The sequence below is a fragment of the Netta rufina genome (assembly GCF_964035555.1).
Source record: "Netta rufina genome assembly, chromosome: 4".
NCBI classification, from domain to species: domain Eukaryota; kingdom Metazoa; phylum Chordata; class Aves; order Anseriformes; family Anatidae; genus Netta; species Netta rufina.
In genome coordinates, this window is record NC_140127.1 from 4,684,850 (window position 1) to 4,701,916 (window position 17,067).

The window sequence follows — 17,067 nt, forward strand, 5'->3', positions numbered from 1 at the left end:
GGTGAAGCATTAGTATGCCTGGCAGGGACACAGAGAAACCACTGGGAGCCAGAGGCCGCCTTTCATTTGGCCCTGAACACATAGATTATATACATAAAATATACACATGCAGATACACACACTCGAACAACCTCACTCAAACGTGGTTCCTGTGGAGTTGTACTGGGAATGAACTCAATCTGCTATACCCAGCCACCACCATAATCTTTTCAACAAGGTTGAACACGAAAGTTCAGCTGGGTTACAAAGAAAGCGGCCCACCCCTTCCATCTATTCTGTTAATGACAGACAGCTCACACAAAAGAAGAGAGACAGAAATGGAAAAAGATGCTCTGGCTACCAACTGGTCACAATGAGATAGAAATAGCACAGCTCAGTATCTCTGCTCCCAAGTTCTTGAATGAGATTTAAAGTACAACCTAATCACTCTTGGTTTTTGCTAGGGTAGAGACTGTGGAGTGCTTCTATACTGTGGTAAGAAATATAATATGCATGCAATAAGGTGTTTATCAGCTCCTTAACTCTTCCAGTCTGCATAAAGCAGAATCAAATTTAGAATTGAATTCAAATTCAGAAACCATTTGTGAACATTTTGAAGGAAAATGGAAAAAAGATCCCAAAGTACTATGATATCATTAGTTTTCTACCTTTCTGAACTCAGATCTCAAGAGTTTGGCCACTAGAATGGGAAAAAAAAATACACTTTTTTGTTGTTGTTGTTGCTGTTGTTTTACCTTATAAATAAATTGCATGCATAAATCAGTAATTACTCAATCATATCCAAGGCAAAAATTTGAAAAAAAAAATGTAGTTCTAGTGGACCTCTACTTCCCAGATCATGTAGTTCACCTTTCAACATAGTATTATTGGCTTGCCTTTCAAAGATGAATTTCATGATGCTGTTATCTGTCCCTTTTTGAAAGGCATCAGCAAATATTGTCATCCAGCTCCAGCAGGTTTCATATTAGATACTAGAAAGTAGATGGGTTTTGCTCAAAACAGAACATAAGATTAATATCTGCTATTTTCCACTGAAAAAGACATTTTTTTCATTTCCAATGAGAAGAACATTGATGAGTCTTGTAGTATTAGTCACTGGCCCTGGAGTCTACTCCTCAGCCCACTTCACAATTAAACTTCATGTGTAGTATGATGCCATTTCTGTCATTTCTTGTGACATATTTACCCCCTTTCTATTTTGATGCAATTTTTTACAGCTAAGGATAGTATTTGTCCACATTCAGCTGGATCCAATTTCCAGAGAATTCAGTGGGAATCTTCTCATGAATTGGCCTTTGGGCTCAGACCCATGTTGAAGAATTCCCTTCTGTTATTTGGTAACAATATTTTCAACTCTCTTTTCCCCAAGGCAATGGAATACGAAGTGAGCTAGCTGGAAGACAACTACTGAAAACAAGCAAGCAGACGTGCCTCGACTGCAGCTCTTCTGAAAAACAGGGTTACAGTGGGGTTTCAAAAGGATTATCCCTAAAGCTATTTCATGACAGGAGTAGACAACACAGCTCCTCATTTCACTGGCTCTTATTGCTCTTTATGCAATACTAGGAGGGAAAGGGTAGCTGTGAATCAGCAAGGTTTTGACATTTCGTATTCTTCAGAATACAACATAAGAGGTCTTAGCAGTGTGTCTTCAGAAGGCTGTATGAAGCAAACTAAAACCAGAACTTGGCTAACTAAGGTGAAATTAAAGACGTAATACAAATATGAATAATTTAATATTCCATAAAACCAGTGTCCTATGACAGGAGAGTGGTGAACAGCAAGAAAGAGAGGAAAGCTTGAGACACAGAAAGAAGCATCTGACTAGAAGAGTAGATCTTAGCTGCAGTTGTCACCTTCAATTGCAGCCTTTAGCTTTGTAGGAACGTGTAGCATGCTAGCCCTGAAGAAGTGACAAGGGCTGATCAGATTATGTCAGAAGTTAGCAGAGACCTGCAAAATTTAAGGATCTATGGTTAGGTACAACTTTACTAATGTGGGTTGTGTTTGTTTGTTTTTTACAATTTTGTTTTCTGAATTTTAAATAACTATCTTTCTTCACCATGAAAGCTTACAAAAGGGATACTTAAAGTCAGCCTTGAAGCCAAGATGCAGTGTTTTTATATATTGCCTTTCAGTATTCAGAAAATAATATATTTACCTTGGGTAGCCCAGGACTAACAGGCACTAGTGTCTAATCTAAAATCAGTAATGCGAGGGGCTGCTCTATGGGTGTCTTCAGATAAACATTGCCATCTGGGGATTTTTTTTTTTTTTTTTTTTTGTTTCAAGTAAGGAAAGCATCTATATACCATGAATGAAGTATATTTATATATATACTGGTATTTATACCAGTACAAAATATAGTGTTGTTAAAGCAGTACATCAGGAAGGGACAATCAACTACTTCCAACAGGCATAAGACCCATCCCCTGGTGTACCATTTATGCTTAGATGGTCAAACAGTTTAGAAACAGAAGCTGTCCCAGTATCAACTGTGGATGCATCTTTACCTTGTAGGAAGAAAAACTGTGTGGCCAAGACTATTTTTCTTTTAGAGGTAGAAGGTCCTGTTTTCACTAGAGTCTAGGGAAGATGAGTCATTGAATGGTAACTGAGTCCCCAGTCTTTATATCAGCTTAAAATAAATGATTAAATCAAGATGACAATGTCAAGAATTGCAGAAATGCTTCCAATAGTATCATAAATTTTTGATAAATGGATATGCTCATGCACCAGACTAGCCTTATTTTGACCTCATGATCTGTTCTCCCATACTTTGTCTCTTATAAACTGTGCTGTTCTGGGCTACGTGCCCCTCTCCCCCCCTCAAGGCCTTTCCTCTCTTGGCATACCAAGTCAGGATTCAAATAATCTCTCTTAAAATAACTATATAAAATTATGTGAAACATTTAGGGTTGGATTTCACTATCCTTCCACAGGATGAGAAGGCCTTTGATCTTTGAATACCCCTAGAAATAAAAGGAACTAATTAAGAAGCAAGATATTTAACAACGTAAGAAGAGCAAAGCCTTGGCCTTCTTCTGTAGTGGTAGTATGGAAAAACAAATCTAGAAAAGGTAGAAAAACACTTCACAGCAAGTGTTGCTTGTAACAGCTCTCTTACAGGGAGCAGGCACCTTCTCAGTTGAGGGTAGCCCTTAGGGCTGGCAGGATGCCACCACGGTCACGGACGACACAGAGCACTTTACAATTGGTATACTCATTACAGCTCACCGAGAACGGTCGCCAAGCCACAGTTCAGCTTGCTGTCATTGTTCACAGTTCAGTAGTATGAGTCATGTCTCCCACTCACCACTTTTATCCCCACTATTACCTTCAAAGCCTGCCCCCAGCTTCCTACCACTTGCTTCCACTGCACACCCTCCATCTCACGTAATTAATGAACTAGAATATCATACGTCCGGTCTTCTGGTCAGAAGGGAACTTGAACATCAAGCACACAGAAGAAAGAGGGGAAATCCATGCCATCAAAGTATCCCTTAAGTTTGATATTTCACTTCAAACCTTTTCTTAATCCATTGCAAATCTCTAATAAAAAGATACCTTAGCACACCTCATTTTTCATTTATTATATGTTACACAAAATAGCTCATAGCAATGTCAGCTCTTACTCAAAAGACTACTTCTATTACTATTTCTTACACAGTTTGCTGAGTTACTGTCCCTTCAGTTTTGGTGCTTTACCTAGAATACCCCCCAAGACTAGTAGAGCAAATGAAATATCTAATTTTCAACAAAATTTGTCTCCATTAATGGAAGACATTAACTTGCACATTAATTTGCAAGTTAAATCAACTGAAATTAATAAATAATAATAATCCTGTAGCTCTTTGAAATTGAATATTTAGAGTTCATTTTGACCCACAAAAAAAGCCAACCAATATACTTCATTTCAGGAGGACTGTCCTATTATACATGAGGTGTCAACTGGGCAACCCAATAATGTAGAAGTCATAACTAATGTACATCCTAATTAGTTCATGGAAACCAGGTTCATATCAGCAAATACCATGGACCTATAGAAAGGCTCTGTAAAGTGCAACAATTGTTGAGGATCTGGCATACAGACTGCATATGTTTCAGTGTAGGGTTATGGAGAACCAGGTCTAGCCCGGTCCTGTGGACCAAATGGCTATCAACAGCCATGGGAATAGATGCTCTCCTAAGGTACACCTTCTGGTTTATGTTGGTCTAAAGGGAACCCAGTCCATGCACTCTGAGACTACTCCATAATGTTAACACAAGCATTAGTAACAGGCAGCAGTACAGAGATTTGTTTCAGGAGGGTGTTCCTCATTTGAATTCAAGCATCAGCATTGAAGTACCCTAGGTGTGTTTGGCTCTCTGACAAACCTTTGGTCAGGTTTGTCATTTGTACACAAAAAATGCCTAGCTCCTCCTCTCTCAATACGAGGGCATTTAACACGCATACTTCTATTTTCTGCTTACAAGCTGGTGTTTCTTGGCAGAGTGCACAGAGGAGGCACCTGTTATTAAATCACTGGAATCATGTCAAGAACTGAGTCAGGGCCTCTGAAGCCCAAGCAACTAAGGCAAAAGCATTGACTCCAAGTATTAGGTCTGTTTGCTAGGCTTCCAGGGAATTTCCTCATCTCCTGCCCCAAAAGCTCACAACTTCACTGGCCCTGGCTTTCTAAATAAATAAATAAATACAAAAAAATTGGCCTTCAAGGTAGCAGGGTGAACAGAAAGGTTCTGTCATGCTTTGTCTTACACTTGGTAAAGAATAAGATCTGCATTTCACATGTTCTGAGTCACTGGAGGATCATTATACCAATAATAACATCATTTCACTCAGATTTTAGCACTACTGTATCAAACACATCAGTGTTTCACGTATTGTATGAGACCTCATTATACATTAGCACACATCTACACCTACCTGTATGAGCACAGAACAAGTAGTTTTTAAAATTATCAAGCCCACATTGAAGCATATCCCAATATACATATAAAAATATTTAAAAGTACTCTTTCTTTATAAATATAGAAATATAAAATACACCCATGCACAAATTATACACATATAAAGGCACAAATACATGTGTGGATGTGTCAAAAATAAAGACACACTAAAGTTATGGAAAGGAATTTTAGTGACTAGCATTCAGTTCAGATCTCTTAATGATCATATAAATCTTTATCCTGCCTTCTGATAGTAAAACCGACACACAAGCGACTGATTTTTGAATAACAAACTAAACAAAATGAGTTCTGTTCATTGTGAGAAGCAAGGGATACTGAAAAGTTGCTTTATCAATTCTGCCAGTACAACACACAAGCAGTCTGGTTAAATAAGACACAAAAAAAATAAAACAATTATGAAATTCAATTAAGAGAATACAAATGCTGTTTTCTTATCTGTGAATGGTCAGCTACTTACCTATACAGGCAGAGTTTTCAGTCTTTAATCTGTATCCATTAGGACAGTTCCAGTGCTGCAGAGCTGAGAGGCTGACAAAACCAATTTTAAAAACCACTGGCAAAAAAGCAACAAGGAAGAGAAACATAATCTTGAGGGTTTTTTTTAACTGTCACTAGAGAAGAACTAGCTTGTATGCAGTCATATCCAGGACAAAATGAACATGTGTAATCCCAAAAGGTTTCTGCAATCTCCCGCTTTACACTCAGACATCTTATCACAATACCAAGTTTTATCTTTGCCTTGCTTTTCTTGTCACTTTAGTCCTTACTGTGTCTGACTACAACCTTGAAGAAATTCCTGGGAGATTTCTTCCCCACACACGTCGTTTTCTCTCTCTCTCTCTCTTGTTTCTTTTTTTTTTTCTTTTTTTGGAAGCCAAGTATGAAATGCCTGACACTCTTGCCACAAATTTAACACAGCTTAAAAGCAACACTCGCAAGGATCACTGTGATTTTCCTCCCAACAAGCAAAGCTGCTGTTTAAATCTTAAAAGCAAAGAATTTAGAAAACTTCACCGCTGCTCTCAGTGAAGTACAGGGAGTGAGATCTCCAGGTACCGTCCTCCAAAATGCAGTTGCTTTTTACGTACCAGCTCGGACGGACTCCTCTTTGCTTTTTAAAGCTCTGCTTGCCCCACCTCTTCTCTTTTTAGTACCACTTGAGTGAACCCTGTGTTTGCAAATAGTAATGTGGTCAGTTCCTTACTACAGGGAATCGAGCCAGAATGCTGATACCCAGCCACCCATAATAAATACAGTCTATTTAGAAAGGCAGCCCCTCATGCTTGAGAAGTACCTACAGCGTGACAGCTAAGTTTTATTTCTCATGGACTGCAGCCTAATTTATACTTTGCCTGTTCAATCATGACTGATTTTAATATCATGTGATTGCACTGATTTTAATATCATCTTGTGTTTTACCACCAGAAACAAGTGTTGTCTTTAAAACATTCTATGCAAAAAGGAAAACAAAATAATCCTTCCAGTTTCTCCAGTAATGGGAAATACAAATTGTCTTAAGGTCAAATTCAGATCTAGGGTACATGTCTGTGATTCTGATATCAAAGAAGTTGCAGCCACCTCTCTCAGGTCTGAAATTGGCCTTTCTGCAGTTCCAGGAAAATACCTGCTGCCAGAGACCAAGGTGACTTGTTATGAGCCTGCAACTTCCACCCACAGCCCAGTCATCTGTATGGGGACATCAATGTTGTAGGAGGCTACTGCTGTGGTGTAATGCTTTTTTACACCTGTTTTGCTAATGTGTATATACTAGAGAAATTCCAGGAGCATCAGTCCCCCAAAGCAGGCACTAATGCAAGTAATTAGCCCAATTTTGAATGTGCTGAGATTTAAGCAGGTGTTTATGTAGTTGACTCCACTGGGCTTTGTTGCACTAACTACTGTGATGCATTTTGGTTCTCTTGTTTCTATTATTATTATTATTATTATTAATTATTTCCACAGTATTGCACTAGGATAAATGCTAATATCACAGCTGGGAACAGCAGCATCAGACAGTACAGAGAGTAACCTGCAGCTGTGCAAACTCCCTCCCTGAGAATTTCCCCCCCCATACTGGTCTGAATCGATAAGAGTCCAGACTTGCACTGACAGAAAATAAGAAGCACGAAACCTGATTATAAACTGGGCCGCTCTCCACTAAAAGAAACTGTTTCTTGATGGCTTGGGTCTGTGTGTAGCCACTTTCTGTTTGCTCGATCTTCACTGCTGCAGCTAATGCAACTAATTAAACCCGGACTGACAAATGGAAGCCACGTTTTCATATACTGTGCTCAGAACTGAGTCTCTATTCTGCGTGCTATAAAATCCAATAATAGTAATGTAAATTATGCAGGGCCAGACTCATGCCAAACAATATTTGCTTCTCCAAATAGTTCTCTGGAATACAAAAGGGCAACCAACGGGAAAGTGCAGCAGTGCCATCCCATCTAGGATTACAGGATCCTGCCCAGGAACCATGGACATGCCACTTGAGTCTAGTTTGCTAAATTGGCTCCTCCCAACATGATTTTCTTCAGTGTTCAAGCTGGGAGCACGCAACCTGGACAGCTCAGAAGGAATGTCTCACTTCTTTGTGAGTAACCACCAGCAGAGTGTTTGCTAGTCCCGGCACAGCTCTGACCTCTTCCAGGCAAATGCACTGAAAGAGACAAAGATCTCCCTTTCGTATTAAAACCCAGAAGCAATTTCTGTGTTACTCCAGAAGCTCTCACATTCTTAGTTTCTCATTTACATGTCTTGTCTTTTCCAAACATCTCCTAGAGTCTTCTCTCCCCCCGCCATCCAGTTCCTCTTTTTGCCTTTACTCAAAACACGGTCAAAAGCATGTCCCAGAACTGCTCTTTTTTTTTCTCTAAATAACAGCGAAGAGAGAACTGTCTGACACATCAATACCATGGTGAGCTTTTCTGGAAGAGATCCCTTCTGTATAGTCAGATGAAGATTGGTTTGTAAAGTCATAGACTTCACCATCCTAGAAATAAAGGAATGGTTTAAAAACAGGCAGAAAAAAACTCTTAAGAGGGGAAGCTGGTTTTTTAACCTTAATGAGATGAATGTGCCTCCAACCAAACCTAACCCCCAGACCCACTGTGTGATATGATCCAGGCCTGAAGATGTGCATAATTTACTTGAAAGTAGATAGAACTGACCACCTCCCCTTAGATCGATCCAGAAACTTCTCTCCAAGGTATGAAATCCATCCAGCTGTACTACAGCTAAACCTTTCAAACATACCATTTCTCACCAAGTGGTTTAGCAGGCCACACGCAATGATTCCTTCACACCTGAAGTCATTCATCAATGAAGAAGTCGTTTCAAACACGTAATAATAAAGCAAGCTATTGTGCCCACCTACAGGCATTAAGTACAGAAGTTTATTTCAGCTTAGAATTCATACAATAAATTAGACTGAAATAACAGGGTAGTGTCTCTTGTGAGAGACTCAACACACAACAAGCCCAAATGATCTTATAATCATCTGTCCCAGTACATCAAATGCAAAGAAGTGACTTTAATTTGGCCTGCTGACTTGGTGACTGATGAACTAACAATAAGCAAATGCTCTTTTCTTCCTTTCTTTTGGACTTTCCACTGTTTCATCCAGCTTTGGTGGGTTTGCTTTAACAAAGCTGGTAAAGACCAGCTAGTGATCCTACTGGAGAGGGTCTTGTCCCCTACCTTGGCAAAAAGCTGCTGTTCCCGAGTTCAAGGACGGTATGTTCTGGCTGTTCCAAAGCTGTGAAGGAAACGGAGCCCTCCCTCAGTTTTCCAGGGCTTTCAGTATCTATATTGTCTTAATTAGCACATTGTTTGAATCATATATTGGCTTTTATTCTTGCTTACTAGACGTTATGCTAGCTTGTCAGCACTTGAGCTTCTTTTCCTGTCAGCCTCTAGAAGTTTGATCCTGGCCTCAGGCATATTCTGATCTGGTTAAAATTATATTTTATAGCCATCACAATACCAATTACCGCCAATACAGGTTAACGATTCTATGTGAGAGTTCACTGAAATCGCATAGGAAACGTGTAGGGGCTATTCCTTACACCAAGAGGGCAGAGCAGAGAGGGACACTCGGATCCCCACAAAACCAGACCCCAGATCTGTCCCAATGGCCCCAGGGAATCCGCCAGCTCTGGTCACAGCACCCACAGACACAGACTCCTTCGGCAGGGGTATCTCCTCCACAGCAGGAGCTGATGGACACCGGCTGCTTTTAATGACATTGGGGATTTCTGACAGCCTTCAGGAAGGAGAAAGACATACAGGCCCAGAAACAAATAAAAATAACGTCCCACATTTTTATCAGCCGTGCCTTGCACTTACCTAAGACTGACCTCGGTATCAGTTTGGGGATTGTCTGCCCTGACCACCCTTCTTCCTCTGACATGGTAGTGCCCCATCCAGTACTGCTAACACCATTTCAGCAGGTTGAGCCTACATGGTGCATAATTCTGACAAAAGGAACATTAAGAAACGTTAAAGTGCCTGTCAAGCAGGGCGGGAGGGAGGCCCAGTGGGAGAGAGCAGCATATTCTAGTGATCTCTAAAAGCCAGGAATGCCTGAAATCTCCTCCCGAGGTATGACGGCCATTCTTTTTTTGGCCTCAGGCATGTCACTCATTGTTCTCTTCAACAATTTGGAGATGATATTTGGCTGGCAGAACGTTTTAATTTAATTTATTAGCAAAATTAATAGAAGAGCAGGGTTTTAACCATGAAAGCATTACGAAAACCAAGTGCTATTGTAGGTAATCTCTTTCCAGTTGTCTCAATTTATTTCACAGCAGAAATTACAACAAATACCCACTGGATTTTTTGGCAGTTAGAATTCCACATCTTTTCTGCTAGGGTTACACATTTTCCAGCTACAATCTGATCTTAAGGAAAAGACAAAAAAAAAAAAAGGCTCGCTGAAACTTTACTGTTTACTATAACCAATACTATCTTTTTAAAGCCCTTTTACATTTAACGTTTTGACAGGCACCTTTCACCAGTTGCTGTGCTGTGAATATTCATTTCACCAGATAGACCACACTGGCATCCACAGAAGGATCCAGAAAGAAAGTTAAATATGCTCTCTCTCGCATCCAGACAGAAAGAACAACAGCGAAACATTCTGGGGAAGCCACATAGCACATTACTGACTTATGACATTTATCAATGTTAGATGACTACATTAGGCCTCTATGTTAGCAGACACAAAGGAGTGGTTAAAATAGCATGTTGAAAGAGTCATTTGGCTCTCTGAAGTGGAGATAAAACTGAAGATAAAGCAAGTCATTAGTTAACATGAATAAGGTCTATGCAGCTTTTTGTAAGAACACTTAAAAGATCTTAGATCTTAGTAACAGGTATGGCATTACTTCACTATCAGGGCCAAAAAAAATGTATCCTCCCCATGTTTTCTGCTTCACAGCTACTTTCCATCCCAGAGAGAGTTCGCCCACAGCAAAATGATTTTTCATGCATGCATTAGAGCAGGCACTCTAGTAGAACTCTCAAAACAAAGGCACTCACTGAAATCTGGCGCTGATTTTCAGAGCTGCTGAGCACTTAAGGTTTCCAGTGATAGCAGTAAGAGACCAGGATTATAAATATCAGCCTGTAGGTTCTTATTCTGAAGCCTATCTATCAGAAATATTGCTACTTTTGCCTCCTCTTTTTATCCCATGAGTTCTTGGCTGTCAAGATGAGTAATTAAAAAGACTATTCCAGTCAACTTTCATATCCACATTACAGACTTTTTCAGCTGGTTCATTCCTCTTGTGATCTTGCTGTTTTTTAGCAAATACACCAGGGAACAGTTCATGCATTTGTTTTATAGCTGCCCCGCTGGCTATATGGAATAAAATCACTGCAATTTACCAATCTAATCCACTTTCTTTGTTAGATTAACTCAACTTCACCTTCACTTCTGTTTGGTGTGCCTGAATAAACATACAGCTGTATAAGCTTGCATCTGCACACCGCTGACACAAAGGCAGGATCCAACAAGACGGATAATAAACAGAAGCAGAAACAGGCAGTGCTATACCCAGCCTTCCACAGCAAAAGCACCTGAGATGAACTCAAGAGACTGGAATTACCAGAGATGCACTCAGTGCCTGGCACTGAGCTCCTGTGAGCAGACTGCAGGATGCTCCCTGTTGCTGCCAGACTTAGAAGCTCTTTGCCTCAAGCATGGTTGGCCTGAACGAGGTAACTTCCTGAGCACACTGCAAATGATGTTCCCTTTATAAAAATTTAACATTTTCCTGTGTTTGGCCATTCAGTTGGTGCCAGAGGGGATAGTCATTGAATTGGTGGGTGTCCAGGAGCAGGTGTAATCAAACACACTGCTAACTGCTGGGAACGTTCATTTCCCTGCTGTTCATGGAACATCTCAGGAGATCTCCAGAAGCAAATATGTCCTAATTAATAAATATTTGAGTAGCAGAATCTCCCAAGGAATTTGCCCAGAGCCTGCTGAATGTTAGCTCTTGATACAATGGCATTTACAGTGTGGCAAAATTTAAAAGACACTCTGAAGATTTAAAGCAAAAAAAAACCATATATATATATTTATGTCAGACCCTACTCACAGTGGCCATAAGAGCCCCGCATGTGGATTTCTTATACCATATGAGGAAGAAGTTGGTAGAGAAAGAGGCAAGTGATCTGCATGGGGCTGTGCTGTGGAGGAGGCAGCCTGACCCGACACCACCTCAGAGCGAGCCTCGCAGCTGCGGGGAGCACAGCGCCAGAGCCTATCGCTGACCCAAATGCCGCCGAGCGAATGATATCCCAGAACTTGGCATCCAAATCCTGCAGCTACCAAACACACCCTGCTCGAGGCCACAGCTGTCAATTCTCCACCTAGATAGAGACACAGAGAGAAGAGCAGTGGGGAAAAAAAAAGGCAGGGGCACTGAGCGCAAGCAATAGCCCACATTATATTAAAGTTTCAGATAGTGGTTGTCCATTCCCCAGAAGCAGATCCTGTCTTGCTGGTAGGATTGTGAACACAGAGGCTCCAGCTCAGACTTGAGTAAAGGGTTATTTCAGAAAAGGGGGAAAAAATATTTCAGCATTGATTGCTTAGCTGCCTGTGTCCTGCAAAACTCTGCTGCTCCTCAGAAATCCCCCGAAAGTACCTGTAGGAGTCAGAGAGAGCATTATTCCCAATAAAATCGTTTTTGAAGAAAAATGGCACAACCTAGGAGAGGGTTGGTCTTAGGGACTGAGACCACTGAACACTGGGTTAAGCATTAAGGACCGGGGAAAATAATTTTGCAACAGCCTGGCGTACCAGTGATTGCAGAACCAGCAAACAGGACTGCAAGCAAAGTGTTCACTAACAATCACATACATTCTTACAAAACGTCTACTCAGCAGCATGGCAACGACCAATGTCTGCCTAGCTGAAGAGTGAGCAAACAGGCTGCTGAAAGATACAGCTACCTCCTTCATAGCTGCCAGCACGTATTGGCTGGGGTAGCCTTTGATTTACGCTAGGCTGTCAGCTAGCAAGCCACAAAAAGCGATGGTACAATCATGCACAGTTAGACTTTGCAAATTAAAATGTCTGTGCATGTACAGACAAACTGTGTGCCTGCTGTAACCACGTGTGCAGGGTATTGCAAGATTCCTTCATCCCATCAACATCCCTGCCACTGCTTTCCTGAGTGCTCTCAGCATACTGAGTATGATTTCTGTGCTTCACTAATCCCCTTTTGTAGTAAAAAGTATCTATGCTTCTCTTTTGCTTGAAGGAAGGATATTTGTAATTTAATAGTTGTTATAAAATACCCTGAGATCCTGGCATGTAAGGTAGTATTTGAAATTGTAAAGTAATTGTTTATTACTGCTAAGATCACAAACAGAACAAATTAGGTCATCAAACAGAAGAAAAAAAAATAATTTGGGTTGGTATGTTTTTTGAATCAGAAATAAAGAAATAACCATCTTCCCAAGTTTTGTTGCAAAGTACTGAAAACTTCTAAATATCATGTATTTGTTACTCTTAGCACAAATGAAAGTCTATTTCTATATAGAAAAGTATGAAAAAATACTCCTCCTCACAGGAGAGAGGTAACTGCTTATATTTCATTTCTACTGAAAACCATCACACTATTGCAGAAACTTCTATTTCTCAAAGTGCAAAGTTGTTTTATTATAATAAAATTCCTGTTAGTGCTAAGAGATAAGCCCAGAGAAGCCCTCTGTGATTTTACTAGAGCTAGCATGCCACATCAGTAGCAATACAATGGCTTGCAGAAAGTAATAAGGGAGTGTTTCTGAGACTCATTGCCTTATACACGACACCAAAAAACGCTTCACTCTCTGAAATCATTTCACAAGTTACCAAACTGAAAACACAATTGTAATGAATAGAGTAGTTAATGCAAAATCACCATTTTAAAGATCTACCCCAAATTGTTATAGCATCTTTATTAAAAACTAAAGAGCTTTAGGGCCACTCTCCATGATATTAAAATCCTACTGCAGTTAAGGTCAACTGGGCATTAGGACAAAATTACAAAATGAAGTACCCACCCAGTCCTTCTCAGTAACGCCTGTATGAAAAGGTTTGATGTACCCCTTGGGCAGAGTATTGAAAATTAGCCGTAGGTGCCAGAAACAAGACTCTAGTAAGGAGAGAGGGGCACGGGAATTCTATTCTGAGAGTTTGCATGTGTTTCCCAACGCTAAAGAAACCTCTCCATTTGTGCCCTTGCGTTTGGCTGCCTTATTTATAACTGGGCTGATGGGCAAGGCAGAATGCATCACATGAAGAAGCTTAAATACCTAAAATACCTGTGCCAAGCAGTAAAATTGTAATACCATCTACATATCTCTAGACGGACCTATAGAAGGACCTACCTTACGGATGTTGGCATAGAAGTCAGAGAGGCTGATTCCTGCATAAATTCTCAGTGCTCCTAGCTGCTCAGTGCTGCAAAATATGCGGACCAAGGGCGGGGACTCTCCTCAAATGTTCTTGGATCACAGGCTCATCTTCACGTTCCAGGATTAAATACCCAGGGTGACAGCACTTTGCTTCCAGACACTGAGGAGAAACTGATCCTGAGCTAACCGAAGTCAATATCAAACTCCCCATAGACTGCATTAAAATCCCATTGGATTAAACATACTTTACAGAAGGGGCAGTTTCTCATCTAAAACATCCACACAGCTCTAAATAAGCACATTTCCTTTTTCCTCCCACAGAAATCAAAAGAGAGCAGGGCCTTGGGTAAGAGAATATCTTAACTGTATGGTCTCCATCAGCCACTGAAGTATTTTTTAGACCTGTATAATGTACCGCAACCCTGGTACTCAGAAATAACATAAATATTAATACATATTTCACAAAATATTAGCAAGATTAAAGGTAAAATAAAAGGAGCTTTTGATTAAGTCTCTGGATATGATTTTCAGGTTATGTAATTTTACACCTGTCCCAAACACATTGCCACTGTGCGAGCGTATGAAACGGACTTTTCTTTTCTCAAGCTTGTACCCAAGAGAGGTCCCAGCAACACATGTTAACCAGCAATCAATATCAAAGCTCCTTGTCTTCTGCTACCACTGACAGACACTGTTCAGTTACACGACAAAGCAATTACACCTTGAGAAATGATCAGTCATTAAAAACTCTTCAAGTCATAGCATTGTATGGATCAGGTACTCCGCTATTACTAATGCTTTTGTCAAAAGATGAAGATCTCTTAAGCGGAGAAAGATTCAAAAGAGGAAAGCATCATAAATGTTTAAGATTAAAAGCCTGTACGGATGCATGGCTGTTAAGAGCACTTGCTACAGCTGCACCCGAGAGGAATAAATGGTAACATTAATATTTCACTTCACAGTGATTTCACCAGGACCCATCAGTTTAAGTGCATGGTCAAATTCAGACAAATGCACAAATAGAAGACTACCACGTCTCAGCTTTACACGTTAATATAGATTAATTTAGGATGAAAACTTACCTCCAAATTTGTGGCGACTTCTCCTAAATAACATGCTGGTCTATTCCTCGAAGTAAAGTGGCCAACTTTTACTAGCTTAGAAAATGAAAACAAGTCTTTCTGATGCAGCAAAGTCCTTGGCTACCAGTGCTCAGGCAAAGTGGTAAGGGTTTGAAGCAATACTCTTCAGATTTGAATGCTGAACCCTGAGCAACTGCTTTTCTAAGATCCCCTGGAACAGCTCTGTTACTGAGAAGCAGAATTTCCACAAAACTAGAAAATGCAGTCAGCCAATGCCAGAGAAGGAAACGGTATGGTACGCTGTAAATGGCAGTTGCTTTACCTTTCTGCAGCCTCATTACTTAGGCAATGGACATGTCAAACTCTGTGAGTAGCAGCTTTGTGGCAGTGCCCCAAGTGTTTCTCAGAAGCTGCTGACCTCTGAGGATGGTGGAACTGCAGACAAACAAAGAGCTCCATGCTTTTGTACAAACACCAGGCAGAACACAGGTTCCTGGTAAGTACCTAGACCAGCTCATAAAAATGTGAATAATTTTATTTGTCTGTAAATATCAGTGATTATTTTCACACATCAGATTTTTACAGCAAGGTAAAAAGATAACATTCAGTTGCATTTGCACAGGCTCCCTTATCACGTGAAAAATCTTGGTCATCTACAGCCTCCTTAATAGATGGTCAGTGATACTTGGGGACTTTCCTGGTATCATCATTTTCTGAGATGGGTTTTAAACCCATTAGTAAGGAGTATTTTGTCTAACTATTGCTATTCCATCAATGCAGCAAGTGGCTTGTGATCTACTTGTCACAATGTTGAAATTATCGAGACGTGGAAGCGTCCTCTGAATCTCCCATGGCCCAACATCTCGGCAGGCACTCTCCTTATTTGTGTGTATTTATTTTTGGTGTTTGAATGCTGCCTGAAACAATGTGCAAAGGGATTCGTCTCACTGTAACTGGAATACTGCTCCATGAACTATTGGCATCAGCTGAAATGGCTGTGGGCTTACAAATATCATCAAATGCCAGTTCCCAGGATGTGGTCAATAAGTTATTTAGAGCATCTTTTCAGAACCCCTTCCTATGTTTTATCCCCAGCCCACGCAAGGTCGGCATCACACAGTTCAAAAAGAGCATGGCCTTTTGTGGAATTTACTCCAAATATTCATCAGAGGAAGAAACTTCATCACTTCAGATATATTTTTAGGTGGCGATATTTGACTTCAACTTCCTCCAGGCCTGTCCCCCTGCCCTTTTGATGAATCACAAGTTATCCAAACTGTAACAGGGTTCCTAAAGTAAAAGTTTGGTGAATTCACCCTGACAAGAATTCCTATCAGTGCGCAGGATGAGAATATACAAAAGGATACGCTTTGACTCTAAGAGGTCCTTTAGAAGTACATCACCTTGATAGTTTATTTCTCTACTCTGTTTCAGTAAGAATGCTGAAGCAATTTCAGTCTCAGTAAGACTGAAAATCTTTCAGGCAGCGCTGTCCACTTTCACTCCAGCTGTCTGGCTGGCTGGCAGTTGCTGTTGAATACTGTCCTAGCTGTTCTAACTTAATGTGTGGTCCATCTCATTTGTCTTAGTTCTGCTAGGCTCCTTTGATGGCAAAGATGTCAATCACACAGATCTTTGGCTATGTAGCTTTATCAGATTCAAGTAGCCAACTTCTTTCTTTCCTTCAGCCCAAGTTTAGGGCTCTCCCTTCCACAAGGAAAGACTGCTTCTACAAAGCAGCCACCTCACCTGCTGATTTAATATTAAATGTACTGCACAGGTCTTGTATAAGACAACTGTCTTTTGTCCCCTATACCAAATTTCTTTCAGCTCCACAGAGAATCCTTTTATTGGAACTGGCTCATTCTCAGTATTCGTCCTCCTTGCAGTTCTTGCCTGCAATGTTATAAGCCAAAAGACTGACATATTAAGTATTTCCACACAGAGAACTGAGTGCTCTTCAGCAGGGTGTTTTTATTTTCTACTTGATTTCACTTCTGTGTTTCCTATAGGAATTTTTAATTTGCTACTCATGCATTCTCCTTCAGCACAGCCCTTTTGCTTAGGATCTGTTTGATCAGGTTGCCAGTTTAATGCTCTC

The 17,067-nt window shown here is 40.4% G+C and overlaps 1 protein-coding gene across 1 annotated transcript in view; it reads right to left on the reverse strand.

The window, feature by feature from the left end:
* The window catches only part of EGF (epidermal growth factor), a gene marked incomplete at its 5' end in the record, with an annotated part of 58,561 nt that extends 53,006 nt beyond the window's left edge, over positions 1-5,555 (reverse strand). Inside the window, one exon of the mRNA XM_084285888.1 lies at positions 5,429-5,555. Coding sequence (XP_084142014.1) covers positions 5,429-5,555 — 127 coding nt within the window. The remainder of the gene's footprint in view (positions 1-5,428) is intronic.
* Positions 5,556-17,067: the final 11,512 nt, after the last annotated feature.